General features: G+C 51.4%; 7 protein-coding genes across 7 annotated transcripts; 2 read left to right on the top strand and 5 right to left on the bottom strand.

Moving 5' to 3' along the window:
- Nucleotides 1-582: 582 nt before the first annotated feature.
- On the top strand, nucleotides 583-1988 carry SCP_0600570 (hypothetical protein; the record flags this gene model as incomplete). The annotated part of the gene is made up of 5 exons (XM_027759191.1): nucleotides 583-1171; nucleotides 1219-1253; nucleotides 1309-1422; nucleotides 1471-1673; nucleotides 1724-1988. 5 exons carry the CDS (start codon nucleotides 583-585, stop codon nucleotides 1986-1988), a joined length of 1206 nt encoding a protein of 401 aa, XP_027614992.1.
- Nucleotides 1989-2195: 207 nt separating this feature from the next.
- On the bottom strand, nucleotides 2196-3245 carry SCP_0600560 (hypothetical protein; the record flags this gene model as incomplete). The annotated part of the gene is made up of 1 exon (XM_027759190.1): nucleotides 2196-3245. The coding sequence occupies one exon, from the start codon at nucleotides 3243-3245 to the stop codon at nucleotides 2196-2198; it is 1050 nt and encodes a 349-aa protein (XP_027614991.1).
- Nucleotides 3246-3296: 51 nt separating this feature from the next.
- On the bottom strand, nucleotides 3297-3824 carry SCP_0600550 (hypothetical protein; the record flags this gene model as incomplete). The annotated part of the gene is made up of 1 exon (XM_027759189.1): nucleotides 3297-3824. One exon carries the CDS (start codon nucleotides 3822-3824, stop codon nucleotides 3297-3299), a length of 528 nt encoding a protein of 175 aa, XP_027614990.1.
- A 291-nt stretch (nucleotides 3825-4115) lies between these two features.
- On the bottom strand, nucleotides 4116-5474 carry SCP_0600540 (hypothetical protein; the record flags this gene model as incomplete). Its single annotated transcript, XM_027759188.1, has 1 exon — nucleotides 4116-5474. The coding sequence occupies one exon, from the start codon at nucleotides 5472-5474 to the stop codon at nucleotides 4116-4118; it is 1359 nt and encodes a 452-aa protein (XP_027614989.1).
- An 866-nt stretch (nucleotides 5475-6340) lies between these two features.
- On the bottom strand, nucleotides 6341-7210 carry SCP_0600530 (predicted protein; the record flags this gene model as incomplete). The annotated part of the gene is made up of 1 exon (XM_027759187.1): nucleotides 6341-7210. The coding sequence occupies one exon, from the start codon at nucleotides 7208-7210 to the stop codon at nucleotides 6341-6343; it is 870 nt and encodes a 289-aa protein (XP_027614988.1).
- A 1166-nt stretch (nucleotides 7211-8376) lies between these two features.
- SCP_0600520 (hypothetical protein) lies at nucleotides 8377-10141 on the top strand (the record flags this gene model as incomplete). The annotated part of the gene is made up of 7 exons (XM_027759186.1): nucleotides 8377-8508; nucleotides 8569-8778; nucleotides 8842-8937; nucleotides 9016-9165; nucleotides 9231-9366; nucleotides 9431-9496; nucleotides 9549-10141. 7 exons carry the CDS (start codon nucleotides 8377-8379, stop codon nucleotides 10139-10141), a joined length of 1383 nt encoding a protein of 460 aa, XP_027614987.1.
- A 258-nt stretch (nucleotides 10142-10399) lies between these two features.
- On the bottom strand, nucleotides 10400-13999 carry SCP_0600510 (DNA repair protein; the record flags this gene model as incomplete). The annotated part of the gene is made up of 13 exons (XM_027759185.1): nucleotides 10400-10885; nucleotides 10935-11022; nucleotides 11073-11245; nucleotides 11297-11416; nucleotides 11471-11608; nucleotides 11665-11890; nucleotides 11938-12358; nucleotides 12413-12855; nucleotides 12926-13074; nucleotides 13129-13282; nucleotides 13339-13509; nucleotides 13560-13682; nucleotides 13734-13999. 13 exons carry the CDS (start codon nucleotides 13997-13999, stop codon nucleotides 10400-10402), a joined length of 2958 nt encoding a protein of 985 aa, XP_027614986.1.
- Nucleotides 14000-17534: the final 3535 nt, after the last annotated feature.

Genomic DNA, 17534 nt, shown 5'->3' with positions numbered 1-17534 from the left:
CCATCAGATTTCAGATTTCTGCTTGGCGGCGGACGTCAGCAATGTCGCGTAAGTATCGACCGCCTGGCGCACTGGCATGAACATCGAAAGTGTATAGTTCGAACATAGTCGACAACTTGCATGTGCATTCAGCTCTCAAATAATGTCCTAATGGTGGCGAATTTGTGCAGCTACCCAGTGAGTTCTGCAGAACTGATTATCTAACTAGTTCCATCGAACTTCCAGTCCCTCAGTCGGTTCTTTCCAAGTCTTTTGTCCAATAATTTGGCACCTTCTGGCACGTCTGTTGGATGATTTTTCTCCGCTGGTTGTACTGCCTTTTCACCGCCAGTGGCGACTGTTGGTCGCTCTGGCCGTCGGAGAAGTCGATTGGAGTATACGAAAATTTGCAGAATAATAATCCCTCTCAGCGAATAGAGCCCGGAATGCTACATGCGCCTGGGCATCCTTTCCCAGCATGAACAGGCGAAGGCTGGCGGGCAGAATTATATCTTTGACTCTCAGGCAAGACGAATTCGCAAAACTGATAATTTACTTCAAGGTCGAGCGTGGAACGATATCTTCTCTGGATACCTTTATACCATGGCAGCGCCCTCCGATATCCCCAACATTGATGACTTCCCAGATATAACCTCCTTCGACCTTCCCAACGACACGTTCTTCGCGTGGGACGACCCACATGACGATGTCGCACTCAACGCGTATCTTGACAAACGACATCGCCACGGGGAGGCCTCTAGAGAATACCTTCTAGGCGACAAACCATATCCGGTCGAGGTCGTCGCGCGCTGGCACGCGTTCAACTTCCCTTGGTCCGACACGCCTCCCCCCGCCGACCGCCGCCCCGTTCCAGCAGCCGTCCTTGACAGCGCATTCGCCAACCCCCACTCAATTATCACGATCACGCTCACCCATCCCATCAACACCGGCATCCCCGCCTCCTCCCAGGTCTGGCAGGGCACAATCCACGCGTCCCCCGCTTCTCCGCGCGTAACTTCGTCAACAGAGACCCTCGGCGCCCCTACTGTTCTCAAGCTCTTCGTAGAAAGCGCGCTGGGGCCCCCATGGCAATTCGCCCCCGACCGCGGGCTCGATCAGGGCTTCTGGCCGTTCAGCGGGAAGCAGGCCCGCGCTGAAGCACGTGCGTACGCATGCATGCGCGCTCTCCAAGGTGCGTCCCCCCACGTGCTGACCAGACTCTCCCTTGACGCCGTGCAGGGAAGGAAGTCCCGTGGTCGTACGGCTTCTACTGCGTGCGTTTCGCGTTCCTCTCGCTCCAAAGCAGGCTGATAATCCGTGCCCACGCAGCTCCGGCTCCCGTACGGCGAGCTCGCGTACGCGCACGCGATGGAGCTCGTCCCGGGCGAGCCTATGCGCAGCGTATGCCTGCGTGACGCGCCACCGGCGCTCGTCTGGCCGCTCGTACGTCGCTCCCCATACGCGTTCGCGCCCCGCACTGACCGCGCGCAGGCAGACGCGATGGCCGCGTGCCTGCACAGCCTCACGCTATGCGGCGTGCTCCAGGGCGACGTCGACAAGCGGAATATGATCCTTGCCCCGCCAGACGCCGCCCAGAGCGTCGTCTTCGTCGACTTCAACCTCGCGGGCCCCGTGCGCGTGTGCAGCACCGACCGCGGGGTCGAGATCGTCATGCTCATCAACGACATCGGCGGGTGCGTCACCGCGCTTGCCGCGCGTTTGCATTTGCTGATATGGCGCACAGGATCGTGCGCGCCCTCCGTGAGATGGAGGTGCCCCTCCCGCTGATTGGGGCATGGCTTGAGGATCGCGGGCGTGCTGTCCCGTCGCCGCCGTGGATCGGCCTATTTCTGCTCGCGGACCAGGCCGTACCTAATTGGTATGAGGCTCTCTCGGTCACCCTGGCCAATGCGGATCACCAGTGCTGTCACGAAACACAGAGGACCGCGGAGAATGTGCCGTACAGACATAATCAGCAGCAGAAAGAAAAACCCAGATCCTCGAGTTGATCGTGGCGAGGTTGACACGGAATCGTGTCGCAGCATACCTGACCGCCGTGCATATTTAGGATCGACTAACGTAGAATTAGTCCGCACGATAAGCCGTACAAATTCTTGCATAGATTAAATAATTCGTTGCACCTACCGCTACACCCTGAGGAGTACCATAGCATAATCCCCCATAATGGATGAGCCGAAATGAGCGAGTGTGCCACGTCATTGCACAAGTCGAAAATGTAGATCTTCACAAGGAGCAAAGGTCATCCGCATCCAGCCAGATCCAGGAGTCCAATTCTCCCCAGCCTTCTCCTTGTTCGACCCCGTTTCCAACCACGTAAATGTTCGTATATTCTCCTCGAACCAGCTGCGATCTTCGTCCGAGATCCTCTCTTGTGTGCAAACATGGAGTTCTTCTAACGCGGGTGCCAATTCCATCTCGGGATCAGTGGGATCCGGGAGGCTTGCAACACGACGTGTCTCGATTACTTGGCGGAGTGATTTGACAATAACGCCAGTGACAGGGGTGTATTGAATCTCCAAGGATACCGGTGGAGAGGTGCTAGCTGACCAGTCTCCCATCGACACAGATCCTCCCGCTAGTCCGACGAGGCTGGCAAATTCGCCACTAGTAAAGTCAACAAATTCGACGTGGTTGAAACCGTGGAGGAAAAGAGCGAAGGATGAGTCGACTTTAAGCTCGTTCCTGTGGTCACATTCGACAATGAGAGTGTGGAGCTGGGGAAAATAGCGGGTATGATCAAATACGAGAGGGATCCGGTAAGGGTCCTCCGTGTTAGGCATCGTGTAATGCATGGATGCCAAACGTGGGGCGTAAAACACCGACATGAATTCAGAGACATCGTCTGGATGCAGAAATTTAAAGGATATTGATTCCAAATCGGCCAGCAACACTCGATCGAACTGATATTGCGGAGGAATCGCTGTCCCATGTTGTAGAAAACGCAGATCCAGGCTCCGGAGATGTGGTAGTGGCACCAGCAGGTCTATAACGTCCTTACACTGCTGGTCAGGCCCCATGAGCGATTCCAGAGCAAACCCTTCCAGGACAATCCGCTCCAGAGCAGGGAAATGATATGCCAAGTTCATGCGGTAAGGAAGATACGCGGCTTCTACAAGGACTATGCGCCGTAACTTGGGCGCAGCCAAGTTCAGATCAAAAGTCTTGCGTGGTTCGGTTTGGCAAAGCACCGACAGCTCCTCCAGAGATTCTGCAGTGCCGTTCCAGAGTGATGTGATCGTCTGCATGGTACGCGGAGTCCAAGTATCAATGTACATGGATTTCCACGAGTCGATGTATTAGACCAGCAATAGTACAACACCGGACGCCAAAATCCATGGCTCGAGCGGGCAGTCCTCGAAGGGTTCCTCTATGGCAATGTCAATCTTCCGGCTTTGTGCTCGCTGCACGAGCGAACGAAGACCGAGAATGGAGCGTTCACGGTCTAAGTAGACGAATATAGCAGTCCACAACAGCGAAGTGTGGACCGCAATGTCTCTCCACATCTTGCACACTGATGCGACACGGATTGAGAACGTCATGCTATGCCGTAACGGACAATCGCTCCGTCTATTCCGTCCGTCGGTAAACCCAGCCTCGAAAATTATGCGCAGAACGTCCTCAGGAAGAACTCGGATCGGTGCAGTCTGGGAAGATAGGCGATCGCGGTGGGATATCAGGCCGGTCTGAAGATCATTTAAGATGGAGATTTCCTTGGCTCGTGCGTCGATGGCAGTATTCAACGCGTCTACATTTTGGCTCAGTAGATCCACGTCTGCATCGCATGTAGCCTTCTGCTGAATCGTATGATGCGTCATCGACGACATGGTACTGTTGTTCGACTTATTGTTCTAGTTCGACCACACAAAGTGTTAACCTCGGACAACAAACACCGTGGAAATAGTTGAACCAGCACAGACCTTGCAGCTTTAAACTTCGCCTACGCGACTAACGGGTTGCGAACGTTCGACACGAGGAAATGAAGTCGATGTTGAAGAATTTCGGAGCCGGGTGGCTGTGCGGGACGCGATGCGAAATAAATAAGCGACAACAACACGGTGCACGTGCACTGGCATTCATCCCACAATTCTCTCTGTTACCAGTCCTGCGTACAACAGTTACAAAGGATCAATGCGCACACTGAAATTGAATAGGTAGCTAACTGCGAAAGTCAATCTCAGCCAGCCATCTTCATGGTTACGGCCATCCTCATACTGCTCCTCCGCCAAGCACGACGCAGAATCGGACCACGAGAAACATTTCACCTCGGTGCTCTCTGCGAACCAGGAGCGATCTGCTGCTGATATCTGCGTAGAAGTGCATACATGGATTTCTTCGAGCGCTGTAGGTGGTTGATGGTCGCCATCTGTTCCCGCTCCAGACACGAAAGAACTGAAGTACCTCGCTCCAAGGCGTTCATTGACAATTTTTCGCAGGGTAGCAGCAGTAACGCCGAAGGCATGCTTGTGGATGTCCAGACCGATGAGTCGGGGGAAGTATCCTGACCAGTCATCCCCAAATTCCCCGCTGCCAGCGAGGTTGATCAGGTCGGCAATTTTCTCATCTAGGCAATCCATACCACAGATGAAGTCCACTGTTTCTAAGTCACCGACGAAGCGGGACAGGTACTCATTGACGGTGAACGTCCTGTCAGGTATCACCTTGAGCATCCGGAATCGAGGGAAATGGTGCAAGTGGTCGTGCATGATGGGGCTCTCATCGTCGAAGTCATCATCAGACCGTGGATAGATGCAGGACATGAACCTCAGTTGAGGTGCCTCCATGGCTTCTAAGACCGTTATTGTGTGCTCCAGGTGCGCATCCTTGAATTCGACTTCCTGCAGCGCCGGTAGGATCGCTCGATCGGTCTCCGGGGTGGCCTCGTATATGCCGTGAAGAGACAGCGAAGCGATTCGAAGGTATCGCAGATGCGGCAGGGCCGTGAGGGTCTTCATCAGAACACTAGGCCGGCGAGCATATGGGTCGTTGCCAGGAATCATCAACGAGTCCAAGGAACTACCCACGAGGTCAAGTCTCTCCAGCTTGGGGAAATAACGGTGGAAGAGGAAACCGAATGGAACGCAGGGAAAATCTTCAAGATACAGATTTCGCAGTCTTGGCGCTTTCATCCTCAAAACATCGTTGTCCCGCCTGATGATCTCCGGGTCATGTAAGTCATCGTGAGCACCGCAGTTCAAGATCAGCTGCTCCAAGTTGCCGGCATGTGACGGTAAACTCGCCGACACCTTGATCATGGCACTAAATCTGTTCGTATAGATTTCCATCGATCTCCAACGATTCGCGTGGGAAGTAAGTGCGCCTATGACGGCCTGAATTGCATCCTCGTTAAATCCCTCTGCGAAGAGATCGAAGTCCAGCGTGCGGTGGCGAGCATGAGGAAGCCAGATATCGAGGGTATCGGGCGAGAGAGGGCTGTCCAAAGTCAGCGGGGGCACCTTTGTCCACAGCAGGGACATATCCAGTGCGATGTCCCTCCATAATGTACATATAGATGCGACGCTTCTGGTGAACGTCCAATGTCCAGCGTCGATAGCGAGAAAACCAACCTCGAAGGTGTGTCTTAGTAATTCGTTGGGAATTCGGTTTATATATGCCACCGGGGATACAACAACGACTTTAGAGACAGATGTTTGAATATCTGACTCCGACTCTTTGGCATCCATAGGAAGCTGTGGAAGCTGTGGCATTTCTGACGGCGGAACATCCTCCATGCTGTTTGTGGTCGAAATATTCCTAGCAAACTTCTAATATGCCTGAGGTTAACAACCTGACACACGATTCAGGAGATGAAACTTACTTGCCACTGGCTCTGATCAGCGAGACTGCTGCACGGTAAAGCGGCAAGAAGCTTTCCTGGCTGGAACAAAGATATGGGTCGCACAATCGGGGTAAGGCTCACACTGAACAATCTTATTGGGATGCCGGATGATTCTGTAAAATGGAGGTCAAGACGCAGGGAGAGCCACAGTGCGGCCCTGGCACCTGCGACCATAAATACGCATGTAGGGTTGCCTAAAATATGAGCCGAAAGGTATCACAAAAAGTGAACATGTCCTTCGAATTCGTTTCTTCCGCTGGCGCTCAATAATCAACCAGAAGTGGTCCAGGAAACGATCAACTACTTCATTAGGGAGAATTTTAGGTAATACGTTCTACAGATATGAATACAGCCAATTGCACGTCCATCGCGGTCGAATAAAGATGGCAGGAGAACGATATTTGAAAAGTATCCAAGTCGTGATCAAACGACGCCCTCACGATGATAAAGATATGAGCAAGTAACCGTACCCATGCAACCCAGCCTGTGCATTATGATGTGCTTTCACAGCTTCAGCGTACGCAGCTGGTCCTGCACCTCGCGGATGTCCTTCCGGTTCCACTCGCCCGTCCACCCTTTGCTCCCAGTGATCCAAACCCTGGATGACCGTCGCACGCTCTGCGGAGCAATCGCGCCGTCGACAGACATGCTCCTCTGCCTACGATCCTTGGACTTCGGGTTCGAATATGGCTGCGTGCCCGGTACGTTGAGCAATGCGGAGCGCTCGTAGGGCTGTGCAGAGGGAAACACGGCATCAACCGGGATGTTCTCGCCAAATGTGCGTTGTAGTTTCGCCATCTTCCGCCGGCGGGTCTCTGCCACGCTCACGGGAACGGGAGTGGTAGGTGGCGAGACCTTAGGAGAGAGAGGGGTGGCGGGGGTGACGCGCAAGCGCGGGTCAGACGGGCAAGTAGGAACGGCGTTGAGCCGAAGGATTAACGGCTTCGGAAGGGGCTTCGAACGTGAGCGTGTATGCTTTGACGGACGCACAAGAGGCTCGTGTGGCACATAATCAATGGAGCGCTCAGAATCGGTACTTCCGCGAGGGAGAACGAGCGAGGCCATGGAGGAGTTGGAGGATGCCGAGGAATAAATCAAGTCGGGGGTGATAGGAATGGGAGATGGTGTGTCTTTACGAGACGGGATGAACTGTGGCGTGGCCGAACGACTAGTAGGAGGGATGCGTCCGATGGGAAGTAATGTTATAGGAATCGGCTGAGGGTTGGCTTCAACCTCAATGAGTTTTGGCGTACTACCGAGCACGGCGCCAAGTTTCCTAGCGGAACGTACGAGACGGGCACGCTGGTAAGTGTCGAGCATGTTCGAAGTAGGCGGGAGGACGTCAGAATATGAAAAGGTCTTTGGCGTGGCCATATCGAAAGTGTCGAAGATGATTTAGAATTAGAGGATGAAGTCGTTAAAGTAGTGAGGTAGGACGCGCACACAGTACGCGGGAAAGTCAGGATCCGTAAGGTCGGGAGTGAGGAGGTTTCTGTTATATGTAAGAAACAAAAGCGCGGGGTCACATAAAATACCTCTTGTTCTGCGGAACACACGCTCACTGAGGGAGATGGCGGTGCGGAGCCGAAGGTGGGCCTGAGCAATTGTTGTATCCGTTACCATCCCGAGAAACAATAGAGTGGCCAGCACAATACCTGCCCAATTCGGCAACTCCTGCGGACTAAATCGAGGGTCTATCAACTAAGTACAATACTCACCGTCAAAGCTGGCGCTGAAGTGGAGCGCAAGGCCTTCCCACTCTCCCTTCAGTCGAAGGCTGTCGCAATGGATGTTGGTAGCAGAGCAGTGTTACATGCAACTGCGGAACAAACCGCCTTCGTTGACCACTGTTTGTTCGCTGTGGCGGGCACCCTGGAGCACTCCATGATCGGCTGCAATGCGACAAACATCACTCTCGTTGTACTTCTGAATCGCCCACCATCATCTTGTTTGCGTGGCTGCCACTTTGTAGCTTTGCCGAAAATTAGTTCTGCGTCTCCATCGCAATAGTGATTATAAAACGACAGGCATCGCAGCGGACAATGTAGCCTTTCTTTGGGACGTCTCGCTGCGTCATAGGGCGCTCACTGAGATTCTATCCGATGCCGCTGAACTACCATCATGACGGCTGTTTTGGTGAGCAGAGAATATGGTTTGCAAATTTTAACGGTATGTAACATGTGTGTTGTATGTATCCGTCGATTTTTTAAAGGATCTGACATGATCTCATTGACCGACAGGGAATTGCGTGGGGCAGGCCCGTGCAGCACACACCATTTTCTTCAGTGGCATAATCGATGAACGTCGAATCGTCACCGATGCACTAGCATCCGGATATTACCATCGACAATGAAGACCTGCTATGGGCCTCAGTGGCTGGAGCGGTTCACAGCGGCAGTATTTAGGCAGCTGTACGCCTCCCTTTTGCTTCCCAAGCCCTTCGCAAAGCTCACACACTCCTGCCATCCGCAGCGCTCGCCAGCTTTTCACGACGACAGAGACGTTCCTGACTACACACCTTCCCTTGCTAGATAAGGGTCATGTCTACCGAGGACATTAACGTGCAGGTGTCCAGTTCGATTGACGGTTATCCAGGTTTCATCGAACATTATCTTAATATCCCGTCTTCAGCGGATAGGTTCGAGGAGACGGGCTATTCCTTACCCGGCCAGGTTACCTCTAAGATGGCTACCCAGATGTCGTTCTCACCAATCTTTTATACTGTTCCCCAGGCTGCTGAGGTTTCCTCCCAAAGCGCACAACAGTGCATTGATCCGAAGCTGCTCACCTGGAACGGATGGCCTGAGGAGTATAATAAAGAGGATGAATCTCATGTCGGAGGTTCTGGCGCACAAGTGGAACGAAATGACAAGGCGAAGGGCCGAGCGACTGACCTGGGTGCAGAGAACGTCACTGTCAGCGGCGACAGTCGGGATTCTGTTGTACTTCAGTTTTCCCCCTCGTAGCATCTGACGATATGCTCACCTAATCCACTCATCTGCTAGAATGCGGAAGTGTGGGAGAGCCTGACCGTTCCCCTCCTGGAGCGATACGCAAACGAACAAACGACTACTCCGACGCCAGAAACGATCGAATTTGAGGTGAGCATATCGACATCCCAGTCAAATCTGCACACTTACAAATAATGTCGACAAATGAAATATTGGGCGCTGAAACAGCTGGGTAGAGACGTCTTGTCCGAGTTGATCAAGGGTCTCCCCACTGCGAAGCGTCCTTCGGATCCGCAGTGGGCTGAACAGAAGACTTTGGCTGAGAAGTATCTTCGTACGCGCTTCAAGCTGCGGAACATGGACGTCGGGGTACCTAAGGTCAGCAGTCTTCCGACAGTCATTTGGTGGCCATTCTGAACAGAATTCCTTACCTACGTGAGCAGCTGTTAGCCACCATGTCTGATATTTTCTGCAAGGTACATGCGTCCTTTATGGAGAGGTGCTGCGAAGAGGCGGTCAGGAGGCAGAAAGCGGGCGGTAGCTCCTCCCTCACAGTTGCCGACTTCGCGTTCGAAATCAGTTCAGTCGACTCATCTTTTCCGTCCTGAGCTGAACTGACTGCTGTCCTCACTTCAATCATCAGAGATGAAGTTTGACTACATCCTTCCATTTCAGACTTCGGTCATGACCAACATAGGCGTGTCTAATGGTGAGCTCTCTCGATCTTGTTCTCCGACATTGATCCTAATCGCAATTCACAGTGGGCTTACCTGCTCCTGAGTCGGTGGATACTACGGCAAATCAAACAACCTTAAACGCGGGAGCTGAGAAGACGAACCAGAAGAAAGCGACCAGAGGAAAGAAAGTTGCAGCTCGTCCGCGGGCGAGAAAATCGACGAGGCACAATAAGCCCATACCAGAAGCCACAGACAGTATTGCACAGGGCGGCGATGCGCTTCCGTCTGACCCTGGTAATGCGCAGGGCACACCGACTCTTGCATCAGCCCATCTCCCCACTGCTGCAGTACATGAATCGCGTGCTCCCGATGCCCCCGGCGGCCGGAAGAGCACAAAGGCAAAGAAGAAGATGCGTTCCGGGAAGGGAGCTAATTCGGATGGCCCTCGTCCCAAGGCTCTGCAGCCTCTCCGCGATGGCATCCCGGCGCGGCAGGGAGTAAGTAATATTGTCCCTGGACCGTCGGCGTCTCCTACGGCAGCTGGCCTTGCAGGTTCAGTTTCCGGTCCTGAAACCGGCTCGGTCACTGCTACCTTTACTCGTCACGGCGCGCGTGCGGGAGGGGTCAACAGAGCTTCGGGAATGCAGTTGAGATCGGGAAAGCAAATCGTGAAGTAGCCGTGGCGCTGGGTTGGTGGCGATGAAGTGTGAACAAACTTTGGCATCGATTTCTTTTTGCGTTTACGAGCGTGTGCTGCGTTTCTCAGCCGCATTTATCGGCGAAATTCTTCTCTGGATCGCACACTCTGGCTCGCAGTCTTGGCTCTGTACATGTACAGTACTACAATGCGCGTAACCTACTTTTCTATCCTCCGGTTCGAACATTATGTAATCTGTGATGTACACTACTACCTTACATGTTGAAACGTTGAAGTCTCAACGTTTCCGTTCCCCACGATGCATAAAATCCCAACAAGCTTTACCCGGTTCAACACCTAAAATCTCTTGTACGGCAGGTAAATCGAGCTCACACAGCTCCCGGACGCTCGAGACGCTGTTCATCACATGCTTGAGGTTTTTTGCCGTAATGCCGGGGAATGTCCGCAAGAGCTCCTCTGCAGCGGTGTTAACGCCAGTCCCCGCGTCGCCGTCTTCTTCGGCGCCGATGACGATGGCTTTGGCAGGATCGGGCTCGGGGTTGTTAGCTTTGAGGTCTTTGAAGACTTCTGCGGTCGCATATGGCGAAGATGACCAGATGATACGCACTCTCGGAAAGGTGAGCGTGAGCAGGACAATCTTGGACTGGATGGTGGATGATGCGACTGTTTCGTTCTCGGATATGGCACCTCCTTTGGTTTTAGGCCCACTTTTGGACGCATATTTGTTAGGTGCCTTTGCGTAGGATTTCACCTCTGCGATAGCCTGTGGCACTTGAGCCAAGGGGAAGACCTAATAAATGAGGAGCTCGTACCTCGAGTGAGAACGACTTATATTCTTCGAACTCGATCAGGAGAATGGGCTGCTTGTAATGTACAGACATTAACTCGCATTGTGTGTATCTGGAACTTCACATCAGGGGTGATCGAGACGGCAGTAAAAGTGGACGTACAATCTCCCACTATTGAAACTTGATACTAGATCTGGTATACTCTTGCGCTCTACGCAGATGTCGGGCGTTAGGATGTAATCGCCGACCGTCAGTGTGACTGGAATGACCACAAGCTCGGCCGCATGCAGAAGCGAAGGCAGGCTAGAGCGGAACTCTCGCATATCCACAATTACCTGCGAGACGTCATCGAGGCTGTTGAGTTGTGCTAAAGAATAACAACGTACCCGGGGCGGCTCCGCAGTAACATCCTTTCGACCTCCTGCTAATCTCGTGCTGATTGTCCTTATGATAGATTCCGCAGCTGCAGTGCCTCTGCGTTCTTCCAGAATCGGCATGAGCATAGTCTGCATATCGTGACGGATATCAGCACCCGCAAGACTGTGAGATAGCAGACGTACCGCGCGTTCTTTTATAAGACGCTCAAAGGACTCTTTCTCTCTCCGTAATCCAGTCAAGTACTTCGCCTCTTCACAGCTCAGCCGATACATCATGAAGTAGACCCGGACACCCAAGCCAGGATTCGAGTTTCTGTATATCTATAGGAGAAGAATCCGTAAGAAGAGAGAATAACGATAATTTTCATGGACCTCACCTCAATGCGGCGTATGAATTCGAGGTTCGGCTCGAACATGACAATGAAACGCGGCTTGATTTCGGAGAGCACCTGGTCGTCTGAGTCATCCGAGTACGCTCGCACCAGCACAGTTTGCTGCGGCTCCACTAGTCCATAGTTTACATCAAAATCGCTATCGAAGTCAATGAGAGTGATATCCTCTGCCAAATGACCTTCTGGAGCTTGGACGCCCTGAGTTGCGAGGCTGCAGATCCACGTTAGTCCAGAACCTGGACCTAAAAAGACACTCACAAATTAGCAATAGTGTTCGCTTCCTCTTTCATGCTGACCTCGCCAATCAACTCGACTTCCGCGTCAACTTGTGCTGCAGTATTTTCTCTCGACGACGACGCAGTATGAGCACCACCCCTTACACGTCTGCGATTCGCAGCTCTCTCTCGTTTCTCCTTGTCCTTCCGCTTCAGAGCTTCGCTGAGGCCAATATCGCTACCCTGCTGGTCCTTTTTGAGCGTGAACTGAGCCTTTGGGTCCTGTTTCTGTTCGCTGAGCTTCCCTTTCCACCATAGGTACGAGCGCAATTTGTCCTCCATCATCTTTCTCCCCTTCGAACCGCGAGACGCAGTCGGATCCATCGTAGACAAAAATTCAGTCAGAATTGTGCATGTTCGCAACGATGACGTCATGACTAGAACAGTATTCGTACCAGGAGAAACTGTGGCAGAGTGATGAACAATGGAAAAGACGAATGCGCTGTAAAGGTGCTCACGAGATGTTAGACGAGAGTCAAGCCGCATCATCTCTTCTTCGATCTCTTGCAATACGTCTGCCAGCAGGTTCCACTTGGGTAACTCCTCCAGCACCGGGGTCATTCCCTCAGGAAGCCAGCTTGGACGCTGTGGCGTATCAGGTACGTTTATAGGCTGTTTCGCCGCAGACGAACCCTGCTCAAACTCATCCAGTACCGCCCAAGCTTCTTCGTCTTCATCAACGTCTACTGTCGCAGGAGCACGAGCTTCCGTCGGCTTCTCCTTCACTACGCTCTGAGTGTAGCACCGGCGCTTCGCGTATTGAAAGATCGTGTGCGCAGCATCTGTCATGAGCCACGGGGATTGGTTTTGTCTTGCCGCACCAGACTCGGTAGTGGTGTTTGAAGCAACAATGGTCTCGAGGTAGGCATGGAATGCGAGCGCATCGTACGTTAGCAGGTAGCTGTAAACGCCACGTTAACCTCGTAGATGTTAACCTCGTAGGGTTGGAACGCGCGATAAGATGCACCTACTTGAGGAGCCGCCGTAGAACGGCTAAATCGCCGACCAACTGCTTCGTTCTGGGTCCGACTTTGTGCCATACGGTGTCGAGAATCCTACGCACAATCAGGTCAAACGATCTGAAGTACGCATTGTCGATATTCAGATCGTCCAAGTCCAACTAAGTGCAAGACTGAGCAAACAACACTCCAACGTGGTTAGCAAAGGCACTCACTGAGGTGTTCGCTCGCTTGAGCTCCGAGAGGGTCGTCGTCATACACATCATGATTGCGACGTGTATTTCTTGCATCGATTCAGTCATGCTTTGGTGAAGCTCCACCAGGTCTGGTCGTTTTAAATCGAGAGATTCCTTCACATCCACGTGGAACCTAGCATCGTTTCGTCCGTCAAGACTGCTTTCTTCTGTGGGGGATTCGCAACACACCTTGGATAAATATGAATCGAACGAAGCTGCAACTGCTTGACGATGGTTCGCAACGGCCATATTCCGCTGGTGATGTGTTCAGGTTGGTCAGAAAATGCTTTAATAAATCCGTTCTGGTTTCTTTCGCGATACAGGCGAACAATGAAGGCTTCGCTGCCTTCGGGGGCGACCCTTGTCATTATCAGAGAAGACGTCATACATATACTGGAAGTAGTGCTTACTTCTCAGCATGCAGAATGAGGATTCCAGTGATGAGGTGCGTTGGTATATCGGACGACAGCATGTCGACCGAAAAGATTTGTGATGTTACTGAGAACAGACCGCCCTTCTTATACAAGTCCTGTCTGCCGCTGGCAATGAGGTCATGATACACAAGATCACCAAGACCGACCGACCTTTCCTTCTTGTTGGTTTCGAAACCAACAACTCGTAGCCCTGGCTTCCTGCATCCCATGGTACCTAATTCCTCTCCTATAGCAGCCTCCTCTTCGGGAGTAGCATTCACGAGAATGACCAAATTGTTAGGGGAGTCATATATTTGTAGCAGCTTGCAGATGATGCGGCGCAGGCCGAGTCCGCGTGCGAGCAGGAGTAGATCGCTGGAGGATGGATCATGGATCTGCTCGAGGATGTTTTTGTGGAAGGGTAGCAATGTTGACATGGTGGCCACCTATCCAAACAGTACTCGAGAAATGGTACTGGTTTGATGTTCTATTGCCAAGGGGTTCAGACGTGATGCGAATAAATCAATAACTTTGATAGGAGCAGGACCACAACGAGGCTAAGTTGACAATCAAAGCTGGCGGATGGCTGCACAAGACAGGAAAATGGCAAAGCAAAATGGGCCAACGGACTTAGACATGTCAGACATTCGCGAAATTGCCTGGCACCGAAAGCCCCTAAGATAGCACATCAGCACACTATATAGTTGCATCATGGAAGCCTCGCGCGACACGTATTTGTAGCAAACATCGTCCCCATTGTGACAACGACGACGTGCACTGGGAAGCTGAGCGATCATAAAGATGCATGTTCAGATAGTGACAAATGTTATAAATGGGAAGAAAACTTGATAGATGTGCATTAGGGTCGCAATCATATCATCTTCAGGCGTAGGAAGTCGGAAGATGGCTTGTGACCCAAAGACAGCGACGCACGTCTGATCGCGAGTCTACTGAACAGCGTACATACCTCCTCAGTTACAAGACCATGCCTATTCTGTTATACTCCAGACAAGAAGTATCACAGTGGTCAACTACTTTCAGGCTTGAGTCTGCAACACCAGCTTAGGACGCAAGAGTACAAACTGCAGGAGGCACTTCGACAGAGCTAGAACGCGATTCAGACAATGCACTGAAGGCACCCGCGATATCTTGCCGGAACTTGGTGACTACTTCTTGATAGCAACGCTGTCGGATGGATGACCGCGGCCTTATGCGAACAAGTTCAAGTTGAAACGCGCGGCTGTGACGAGCGCTCAAGCGCTCGGTACAGTGGAGCGCCCATTGGCGCGCCGGGATCATCCGAGGTACGAGGTTGAAGCAGAGTGTCTACCATCTGCCTTCGGGAGACTACGCCGGGAGGATCCTCCTTCAATCCTCTTCTCAACTTTTTGTTGACGTTCCTAACGTTCTGACTGAGTCACGTCGTCGCAGGCTCATGCTTTGTAATTGTATCTGCTGCTTTCTGATTTGGCTGCTTATATTACCCCATCGGCTGTCTGCGATATTATTTGACATGCATGCTCTATCTTCGAGTCGGCAGGGCCCGTCCGGGCGACAGTGCTCCGCCTCATATTAATGGAGAAGTCCAATTCCTTTTATGATAAGATAGACCCATCCCATACATGACTACGTCTGTCACGCGTGACATATCACGTGCTCCCTGCCAAAATGCAATACCGTGACTAACAAGCACCCGCCGTCCGCTGCTAATTTGGGTGAGACTGCATTGAAGATTGCAAAATACAAGCTTAACCAGCCACAAAGTAAAAAATTTGCTTCCTGAGAATTGTTTATAGCAAGTCTTACAAGAGATCTCAGGAAACACATTTTCTCTGAGTGGTCTCTATCCCAAGGTATTTAACGTTTGGTGCTGTTCTCCACCCAAGCGTGACAAAATAGATCATGTGATGTAGTCATGTATGGGATGGGTCTATCTTATTGGGTACCTGCCGGACGGATATCCATATTCGTATTCTTCGACGTCGTATGCATTACGTCGCGTCGCCGTCTCCTGGTACAGCAAGGATATTCTGCTACGCTACTGGTCTACTGTTAATGGCTCTGAGCCATAACGTAGCGATGTGACTCCTGACGCAACCCCATGATGTTGTGCGGGAGCTTGCACGAGTTAATACCCTGTACGGTGATGCTCACCATTTGTCACACAGTGTATTCGGGCCAGCGCGCCCGCTTTTTCTCAACGAATATAAGTTACTCTCACATGGCTTCGCCGACCACCGCTTGTGACTTGTATCTGGACAGACATTCTAAAAAGTCCAGTACTGTATCTTCATCTTGAATTTGTCCACTTAAACGATATCATGCAATTAAAAAATGTCACTTACCTGACAATGCTGTACAGCAACACCTTGTGCGATTTGCGGTAATTCCAATACCTTCTCCGTGCGTTTCTTTGACTGTGCGGTCTGTATCTGAATGGGATATGCCCCGAAATATCTCCCACTTCTGCACTCTATACAAGTTCATGCCGTCACTTTCCCCATTGGTGCGTCTCTCTACTTCGCCTGTATTGCCTCTGTCAGCTGCTGATGCTAAGAAGCTCTTCTTCTGTGATACCGTCTTTTTTGACATCCCCCGCTTGTTCTGAGCTTGCATACGCCGTGGTGCGCAAAGTAGACCTCAGACTAGCCGCCACCACATGGAGCTACGAACGAATAGTCATGATAAGCCTCGACTTATCCGAAAGGTTTCGGAGCTGGATCCAACACTTGTATACTGTGAAGTCAGAGAACATCAATAAGAGAAGTTACGACCAGGTATAGGTAGGCTACTAAATTAACATGAACCGCCCAGAAGACACCTTGCCCATTTGTCCCAATGTTGTCAATAATCTCCAACCAAGATTCATTCATTATTGCCCTGGGGTTCGTGACCCTGTTGTACTTACTTGCTTTGATTGAAGTATCGATATGTTGTCAGAATCGTGGACGGTTACTGCTTGGGAGCAACTGCTGGTGAGTGCTCGTTGAGGTGCGTAGAGGATACTGATAGCCACAGCTCTCATATTTTACGACCACGTTGTCACCTTCTCCCAGGAGGTGAAGGTCATTTAGCACAGTAAGATAACAGCACCTATATTGCTCTTCCACATGAACCGGTTGGCTGGCATTGGATAAGCACTCGCATCGCTGTTGTTCTCACTGTATTGGAGTTACACTGTGGGTTCCCTCCGCACTTCTCCACACCCGTTTCTGACGTGAACTGGCCATTAAAGCATCTTAAAAGGTCCAAATTTCGGTAAGAGTAAATGACAGTATCTGACAGGAGCACTATCGCAGGCAGGAATCTCTGTATTATTTACGGCAAGGATTCTACTTTCTGATGGTATGGGCAGGTTAGTGCATCCACATGGGAGGCAGCCGAAGAGCAAGCGGTATGTCGACAAAGCTCCTCTGTTCTCGGCCTTGGGAAACGTCGTAGGCCAACGTGTCTCAGATATTCCGTGCATCTGCACAGACGAAGAATAAATGCATCCATCATGCTCACCGCACATGCTGGAGCTTGCGACAAAGGCCATCACGGAAGATCGGCAGCAAATGTGCAGGAGAAATTGGCTTTGTATTGCCCTCATTTAGTTAAAGTTGTAGGCACTGATCGATATAATCTGACAATACGATGCATAGTGGTGCATATCTCACGGCCGTCTTTCAGGATAGCTTTCGACACCTGGCACTGCGGGGCAGACAGGGATCCACTGACGGGTCTGTTTATATACGTGTATTTGCATATCAGATACCAAATTCATTGCATCCAATTATGATGAAATGGCGATCTTGATACTCATCGTATACATGTGAACGATCCAGTCGAGAATTTCAATGCAATAAGGATGTCAGCTGCACACCTACAATGTCGAAAATAGCAATCCGCCATTAAAATGTCTGCATTAGATATCAACGGCAGCTTAAGTAACAAACACGACAATAAAGAACAATCGACACTTACTCATAC

Source organism: Sparassis crispa, assembly GCF_003851025.1.
Source record: "Sparassis crispa DNA, contig_000005F, whole genome shotgun sequence".
In the NCBI taxonomy this organism is placed as follows: Eukaryota; Fungi; Basidiomycota; class Agaricomycetes; order Polyporales; family Sparassidaceae; genus Sparassis; species Sparassis crispa.
This window is presented reverse-complemented; position numbering and strand designations above follow the sequence as displayed.